Source organism: Saccostrea cucullata, unplaced genomic scaffold, assembly GCF_032062105.1.
Source record: "Saccostrea cucullata isolate Sc308-1 unplaced genomic scaffold, CSIRO_AGI_Scuc_v1 ctg1228, whole genome shotgun sequence".
Lineage (NCBI taxonomy): Eukaryota > Metazoa > Mollusca > Bivalvia > Ostreida > Ostreidae > Saccostrea > Saccostrea cuccullata.
Genome location: NW_026929291.1, coordinates 294,844 through 303,965, shown reverse-complemented (window position 1 = coordinate 303,965; position 9,122 = coordinate 294,844). Strand labels below are relative to the sequence as shown.

Below are 9,122 nucleotides of genomic sequence, written 5' to 3'. Positions count from 1 at the left end.
CGTAACGTCATATAGGACAATACAAATTATGTGATTGTAAACATAGAAATGACTTGAAAATGGATAATTCACTACCAGGTATGATATTATCAGTTTAATAAATTGATTGATTGATTAATGTTTTACGCCGAATCGGCAATATTTCAGCCATATATCGGCGATTAAAAGTAAATCATGTGACCAGTTTTTAAAGTTTTGGGTTTCTCTGACGGCCCCAAATGAGCCTACTCTTTTTCGAAAATCAGGGAAACGATCTTTTGCGTTCCAAGGGGGTTGTAATCCTTGACACGGGGCACCATTTAACGTCCCATCCGACGGACCTAAAAATTAAAAATGTAAAGCTGTTCAATTAAAATAATTGAAATGGTTTTCATTAAAATACATTAATTTAGATTTTACAGTAAATCCAGGTTCTTGCAAATACTTTAATATTGTAAACGGATTAATATTTTGAAAAAGGTAATGCATTGTACAGCTCAACAAACTTTTTAAACTCACATGCATTTTAGCATAAATTAAGGTCACATTGATATGATATAATATTGTGTATCGAGACAACAAAATGCATTTTAAAAGTAACTGTTTACATAATTTGAGTTTTATTTCACTGACTGAAACATAATTCACACAAATCAAAAGGTAGAACTTTGATATATTCATGGCTGAAAAATAACATCTATTCTCATTTGAATTTTTGTAGTTTCTTGCCAATTGTAACTGTCTTTTTATCCGTTCTTTTGAAAGCAATAGCTCTTGGCAGAAACGTAGACATGGGTACAGTACAGCCACTGTAACTTGTATTTTCTGTACATTTTGACCCTTTAACTCGGGATGTTACTTGTTTTTTTCATTTGTTTGACTGCTTTCTATGTTAATAAGGTGGGATTTTTAAGAGTCAACTTCTAAAATCTAGAATCATGAAAGATTCATCCCATTGCAAAATTTTAACGTTTGAAACCGTAAATGTAGAAGAATTTTCCTTTTTATAGAAGGAATTTACTTTTCAAAAAAAACAAACGATACTTCATTATCCTACCCTTTAGTGTGGTTTCCTTTTGCAATAGTATCGCTTTTCGGTGCTACATTTCGATGAAACCACGAGGAGTATGGTAAATGAGCAAAGATTATTTTAAAAAATTCAACTTTAGGAAGAAAATTTAAAAATTTCGATTACATGGGATCAAGGAAAGCTCGTTTTATACAATTTGTAAAAACCTATGTTAGAATCGCATTGTCGAATCATCCTATCATTTACTTATAAATTTTCCTTTAAAACTTCCGCTTTGGAAACTTAAGATGATAATTTTAAAAGACATTTATGGTTGACATTATATATGTAATATCATGCAGGGTTATGTCATTTTACTGCAGTTTGAAAGTGGTAATTTTTATTTCAACAATGTGACCTTAATTTGTGCGAAAAACCATGTGAGCTTAAAAAGTTTGTTGAGCTGTATGTATATTATTAAAGAGTCTACTACGTATGGGCGAAAAATCGGAACATTCTAACATTATGTGTTGTACAGTAACTACAGAGTCACAAGAGATGCATTCGGGTTGTTGTTCCTTGTTGAGTAGATATGAATGAGTGAACCTTGAATGCCCAATACGAATATTTGAAATAATATCTTCATCCTGACGTTTCAGACCAAAATTAGATGAATGATTAACTTTGTTGCAAAAATACCAATGTACTTGCCATAGAGAATTAACATAATTTTTTATTAAAAATTTCAAATCAGTATAAGGAATTTTAAAGTGAACAATTTCATACTGAAGTGTTTTTTTCGCAGCACTGTCAGCCTTAGTGTTACCAGAAATACCAATATGACTTGGAATCCAACAAAATTCAACAACTTTACCTTGATTTGTGATATTAAAGTATTTGGTTAAGATATTTAAAGGGTGATCAATGTTCATACTGCTTATTGATTGTTAACAGGAGAGGGAGTCTGAAAAAATTGTAAATAAATTATCACTAGATGATTCTATATATTTAAATGCAAGTTGAATTGCTTTTGCTTCGGCTGTAAAAATTGTTGCTTTATTGGGAAGGCGTGTAGAAAACACATCATTTTCGACCACTGCAGCAGCACCAACTTTATTTTTATTTTTGTCTTTTGAACCATCAGTATGAATTTCAAATGTAGAAGGATTAGATTGTTTTAATTCTGCAAATATATGTTTGAAAACGATGGAATTTGTTTCTGACTTTATGAATTCTTTTAAGGATATATTTACAACTGGTTTAAGTAATTTTCATGGCGGTATGTCAGATCTAGAAGTAGATTTTATTATATTTAACAGTAACTCAGAATCTCTGATATGTTTTTTATATCTACGACCAATTGATTTGATGCTTTTTTACTTTTTATTGTATAAATCTTCATGCTCAGGATGAAACACACAGTCAAAAGCTGGATTATCTATACTGGCTTTTAATTTTACTAAATACTGCAAGGTAAGTTTAATTCTTCTTAAATCGAGAGATGGTTCAGAAGTACATGTCCAGTCGTATTTTGTGCGATTCTATCAATGCAAGGCCCAAAAGCAATGTTTTTGAATGTAAGTTTGGGTTGGGGGTGGAGGAGAAAACCTCCACAAAAAATTCACAGGCAGCAACAATCCTCCTGATAAACTGCGTCCGGTCGGTAATACTATGTTTGATTTTACCTCTTCACTAAATACACCAAAAGGAATATTTCTTGCTTAGTATTTGTATATAAATATTTATTTATATAGTTAAAACATAAAAAGTAAATATACTAGTAATCACTGGCCCCTGTAACTACACCTCCTCAAAAAGTTCTATTCCGTTAGGGGTGTGTGACTTCCTCTAACTTTCATTTCATGCAGGAATTTGCCAGTGTTTAACCTTTTTAGCCATGGTAGCATCTTAATAAAAATGTACGTATCAAAACTAGGCAAAATAATATTGACCCCCTACTCTGTTACAGACAAATATAAAATAAGAAAACGGGATCTATTTCAAAATAAGACATCTATGAGAGTGCTCTTGCACCCCATTCATAACAATCATTATTTATCTGTTTAAAGTAACTCTGTGAACTCTTGTGTATGTAATATTTGAAAAATGACTGCAAGAATGCACAAATATCCACCAAACCAATGCACATTTAAAAAAAGAGACTGGTTGAATTCAATTTGCATGGATTTTTTATTGCAAAAAGATATTCTTGTAAGCAGTTTTTGCCGAAACATTCGCAATATTGTTAAGAAAATAAATTCTTAGTCATTTTCTACCACATGAAACACCATCATCAACAGATACAATATCGTTAAAATAACCATTGAGCCATTATTTTCAAGATTAAACCCTCTGAATATTCGCGTAAAAGAATCTGGGACTTCATAGTCATCATCATGGGCGATGTCCCAAGTTACGCTGTTCAGAAATTATAACAAAATTAATGTAAAAAAATCACAAGATCACTAAACGTTGCCAGACATTACCGGACATTAATTTTACTATACAACACAATTTTATTATTGTGGACTGTTATGATAAAGACATCACTGAGATTACAACACATCTTTGAGTATGATAAGCTAGAAAACTCATTGTAATAAGCCGAAAATTTTACTTTTCCTATATGCCTCTGTTTGTGTTAAGAGACCTTTATTAATAAAGACAATAGTGGCAAACTAGCGAGTATACAAATATATAATAATGCATTGGCGTCGGAAGCAAATTAAAGGGGGGGGGGTAAGTGTAAGAATTTTTTAATACCTTCAAAAAAAAATCCTGGGGGAAGTTTTAACTTCAGTACCAATTTTTTTTTTCCAAACACATACCATTTTCCTCATTTTTAACCCATTATGCGACGTGCCTTTGGAAAGTGTGTGTGTATGGGAAGGGGGGAGGGGCTAAACCTACGAAGCAATTTTCAATGTCTATATTAGGTATATACTCGTATTTGGAAATAAGCATGATGAAACCAAAGTTAAGCATGTTCATAAATCTTATTCGAAGACAAAGGCATAAACTTCTATTAAAAAAAAAAACAACAATGACTGAATCTGACTAATAGCTCTTAATTCAATCTGCAAATGCCTTATAAAAGAAAGAGGGCGTAAAAGGCGAGGGCAATTTCTCGCTCCGAGACATTATATTTCTCAATTTCCAAAATTCACGGAAAAGTTTTATTTTTCTAAAATTATGTTGTCAGTTATGACATCTTTAACACGTTTGATTCATTTATTTCATTGCATGTCTTAATTGATATCTTCTGAAGTCTCCATTCCACATTAATGTTTAAAGATTGAAAAGTAAATGTAAAATCTAATTTACGTTTCAAAAAATTGGAATCCGAAACCATTCAATATAAAAAGCGAATGTTTATGGAAAGATTTTTAATTCAACAAAACGATTTACCTAAAGCACTCTAACATACATTGATGACAAAAAGCCCTCGTAACGTAGTGGTTAACATGTTCAGGTTAAGAGAAAAAACCGGTTCAGTATTATGCCCAACCTTGAGCTTTTGATAGAGTTTGAATCTTGTGAGAGTTTTTTCACACACCTTAAAACAAACCTAAGTGAAAAATGAAATTATATATCAGTAAGTTATTTAATAAAATAAAAGAGGCAGATATGTAAAAGATGACTCTGACAATGCAATTATTGAAAAACATCTTATCATGAATTCTTACAGAAGAAATTGAAAATTTTTTTGTCTCAAAGTGGGGATTGTCCTAGCCTTGGACAATTCTATTCTAAAACCATAAAACAGTTAATAATTGTGCCCCCATTAAATATGAAACCTTGAATTTGGTGAAAAATAGTGTACAGAAAATTAGATACGCACATGCATTAAATCTGGTAGAGTGTCTGCTAACTGAAGATTTTTCCACAGACCTTGTCATTTCACTTGTACGTCCTTAGGAATAGGCTTCCTTTGTACTGTTCCTGTAATGTTTGGTACAACATTTGCTTCAATACTAAGATAATGTCTATCTTTGAGTTTCACTTTCAGGGAAACTTTAGGTGTCTTCACAATTTTTTTCTTCTCCGCACCAAAAGTTATGAGTGATATCTTCTCTATTGTAAGAATCTTCAACTTTAATTTCTCAGCCAAGATTTCTGTTATGTAGGTTCTCTGGGATCCTGAGTCCATGAAAAGTCTTGTTGGTTCTGAATTTTCTCTGTTGTTGTTTGCCACCTCTGTTTGAGCCGTCTGCATCAAAACAATATCCCCTGATGATAAAAAACTATTCTCAGAACTCTGAGAAAAATTCGAAGTCTCTTGTTTTCTACACACTTCCTCGGTCAAATGTGAACTTTCTCTATGGCGTATAGGAAACTTCTTAGGACACAAACTTCTGTGGTGGTCACGAGTCTGCCTATAGTGATAACATGCCTTATCTACTCTGCATTCCTTACTTCTATGACCAGGCTTTAAGCAAATAAAATACTTTCCCCTGAATCTCTGTTTTCTATCTTCTATAGTTCTGTTCTTTTTGCACTCATCTGTCCAATGTCTGCCCTCACAGAGTGTACACACTGGAGGCTTCCCTGAAATTCCCGGTGGTCTGCTTTGTCTAAATGATGAGTCTTTAGTGGATATCACAAGGGATTCTGCTGTAGTATGCTTTTCCTTATGTACAGGGACACTAGAGCTTGAAGTTCTGAAGATTCCTTGACTTTGATATAGCCTTTCATCAACTCTCTCAATTTCTGAACTGTCCATTTTTCTTTTGGCCCTTTCTGTATTTCAAGCTGAAGCAGAGTTTTTATTAGGTAGCTTTGATGTTATCATTGAGACAAACACATCTTGGTTCACATCCTGATGTAATGCTTCTAGGCTCCTCAGATGTCTCTCGAGGTCATCATTTAACTTCCGCAGGCTTGACGTGTCATTTGTAGCTGACTGTGTATTGATGAGTTCTACATAGAGTTTGTTGATAAGTGATTGGATGTCTCCAAATCTCTCTCTTAGAGTGGCAACAGCTACGTCATAGTTCTCATTTGAAAGTGAAAGTCCAGAAATAGCTTCTTGAGCTACTACTTTCAATTTGCTCTTCAGAGAATTAAATTTCTCTATGTTTGAGAGCTTTGGGTTCTTGTGAACAGTGGCCTCAAAAGCGTCCCAGAATTCCTTGAACTTGATTTTGTCTCCGCTGTAAGTAGGGAGTTCTAACTTGGGTAGTTTAACAGCTATCGGTCCTGTCTTTGGAGTATGTTGTTGAAGTGACAACTCTTGAAAACGAAGTATTTGTTCCTGCATTCTCGACTGTAAATTAATTATATGTTCTAGTCTAGGGTCTGTCGTTTCAGCAGGTTTTTTCAGAGTTGATAGGTTTTCTTGTAGTGCTTTCTCTAGAATAATCAGCTGATCTGTATGTTCACTTGCTTCGGTCAATAGAAGAAACATCTAAATTTCTTTTCTTCACCTTGTTTAAGCTCTTTGTATTCTATCGCCAATGACCACTTCTCCATTGTCTCTTCAAGTTTGGCACTGAATTCCTTTATACGTCTAATTGATGTTTCAACATTTTTAAGTAATGCTGATGGATCCTCCTCAGAAATGTCAGCTGTCACAAATTCTTCACTCTTTTTCATCTCTTTATCTATAAGATTCCGGTACCTGGTACAGAGTCCTTTTTGATAAGTCACAGACATTTTCTTTTTGTTTGGTCAACACAATCAAGTTCTTTAGTTCCCACAGCGGTTTCCCGGGTTCCGGCACCAATCAATGTGGCGACTATCTATTATCCTTTCCTGAATATACGACTCTGGTTTTTTGGTTTCACATTTAATAAACAATCACATAAACAAAACAATACAAATACACGAATAGACTGAAAAGAAATTTGCACATACTATTACATGTATATATCAAATAAGTACAAAGCTGCCAAATGATCTATATATCTAACTTCATATGCTAGTTTTCTAATTCCAAACCTATTTAAACAGATTTACTATTATGATGACAAACACTGAAACAGAAGACCTGACTCTAGTTTTTTTCCCTTATATATAACAATCTGAATATTGCTATAAATCTGTGTCGTCTTAAAATCTGTTCTCCTAACTTAACCTTTCACCTTCTGTAAACACAAATAACTACAATTTCTTTTAAACTAATTTACTTCAACGATCTACATCTCTATCAATTCAACTCAGTCTTCTGCCAAACTTACTTACAGTGGCTGGAACGTTATTGTTGACAACTTACACGAACGATCACGTTACACGCACGATTCCGCACGATTAACGCACGATTAAACCTGATACACGAACGATCCTTCACGTTCACGATTCTACACGTTACACGATCTTACACGATTGCTAACGCAAACACACGATTCTTCACGCAAAATAGTTCAAATTATTTAGGAATCGATATTTCCAAAACGAAATACGGCTTTATATTGATTTCAGATTCAAAGAATTATCAATAAATATATTATATCATCGACTTTGAATAAAAAAACGGAAATGGGTATTTCTGGTACTAAGTACATGTAAGATTTTTTTTTATTATTTTAGATAATAAATAATTATTTAGATAATTCTCCGACATAAGAAAACGGATTTTTTGTTCTATCAGAAGAAAGTATAGTAGGTGGACCGTAAAATTTGATTGAATTGGATTTCATAATATGTACAATGGGGGACACGATTGGGAAAAAATGGCAACATTGCATGGAATGACTTAACTTAAGAGTTATATCTATATGTTTCATAACCTCAAAATGTTCATGAATCTCTAAAACATGAAAAAGGACATTGCAAATTATTGTTTTACTTTAAAAATTAATTAAAAGTAAGCTACAGAGATAAACACTGTTAAACAAAACCCCGAAAATCATGTGCGTGACGTGCATGTACATTCGCCGACTAAACATTTATGTAAGCTTTGAAAAATATTTATTTATTTGTAAAAATATTTCTTTTTGATTATTTGAAAATTAAAAAAAAATCTTACCACAATTAGCAGCAAACAAGAATGATCTTCAGAAAGATATAGTAAAACATCTTAGTACGGTTTATCACAATAAGTCGCGCTATTTGACGAGAACATAATATTGTACGACTTACTATATTGCTTGTTTACAAGCGATAGTTAGTTCGTTCCGCATTCAATTATGTAAACTGCGCTTCATTCCTTTTATTATTAAAAAATAAAATATAAACGAAATACTTGTTTCACAGATAACATTCCCATAAAAATTTACAAAACGAAATTTACACGTTTCTAAACGCACGTTCACGCACGATTAAAACCGCAAACGATTGAGTCTGTTACACGCACGATCTCACACGTTACACGAACGATCACGCACGATGCACGAACGATTCTGCACGATTGGTTTGTCAACAATAACGTTCCAGCCACTGCACTCTTTCTCAAAATACACTGAAAATAAACAAACGGACAAAACCGGAAACGGACTAAAATACACTATTAACGTTGACCTGATAAAAACGGACACATGAACAATTGCAATTGCATTAACAACAATTATAAGGAATGTTTTGTTGTGGAAACAGTGAAAGAATATGTTCGGAGCACACGGTTAGTTATATTTTGAGATGACAGTTTAAAAACATGAAGAAATAATTAAAATCGAAAAATAACGGAGTTTTTTGTGCGCAATGAATATAGTTTTTCAATGGATGGCACTGTAGCTCTCCGGTCTGTCAATATATTTTTCTTCTGAGAGCTACAGTTCTGCAGCGATGGGCACAATTGCATTGTGACTGCATATTTATGTTGTTATTCGCTTATTACTCTTTTTCAAAGTTGAATTTATTCATGACATGGTATAACTATTTCAAATAAATGAAAAATACAGATACTCACGTCTGACTCTATCTTCGTACAACTTCGTTATCAGCATCCATTTCGGGTTCGGTAATCATCGTTAGTGTCCCGAGAGATAATTAGGCAATGGCCACAGGCACTTGACGTTACTTAATATTCTCTTTATTAAATAAAATATATACACATTCCTAATAATGAACTTAAATGGGCTTTCGTATTACAAGTCTACTTGTGCCAAGTAATATTGAAATCAGACCAAGACTGTAGGAGGAGTAGCATTTTGAAAAATTGTTTACAGATTATTATTGTTTACGCAGTACTATTGCA

General features: G+C 33.1%; 2 protein-coding genes across 2 annotated transcripts; both read right to left on the bottom strand.

The window, feature by feature from the left end:
* Window positions 1–4,883: 4,883 nt before the first annotated feature.
* Window positions 4,884–5,711, bottom strand: LOC134280348 (uncharacterized). Its single transcript, XM_062762758.1, has one exon. It carries the CDS (start codon window positions 5,709–5,711, stop codon window positions 4,884–4,886), a length of 828 nt encoding a protein of 275 aa, XP_062618742.1.
* Window positions 5,712–5,735: 24 nt separating this feature from the next.
* On the bottom strand, window positions 5,736–6,248 carry LOC134280347 (uncharacterized). Its single transcript, XM_062762756.1, has one exon. The coding sequence runs from the start codon at window positions 6,246–6,248 to the stop codon at window positions 5,736–5,738; it is 513 nt and encodes a 170-aa protein (XP_062618740.1).
* Window positions 6,249–9,122: the final 2,874 nt, after the last annotated feature.

What these genes read in the sequence shown, in the direction of transcription:
- LOC134280348 (XM_062762758.1), bottom strand. Translation starts at nt 5,711, where the DNA reads ATGGACAGTTCAGAAATTGAGAGAGTTGATGAAAGGCTATATCAAAGT.
- LOC134280347 (XM_062762756.1), bottom strand. Translation starts at nt 6,248, where the DNA reads ATGCAGGAACAAATACTTCGTTTTCAAGAGTTGTCACTTCAACAACAT.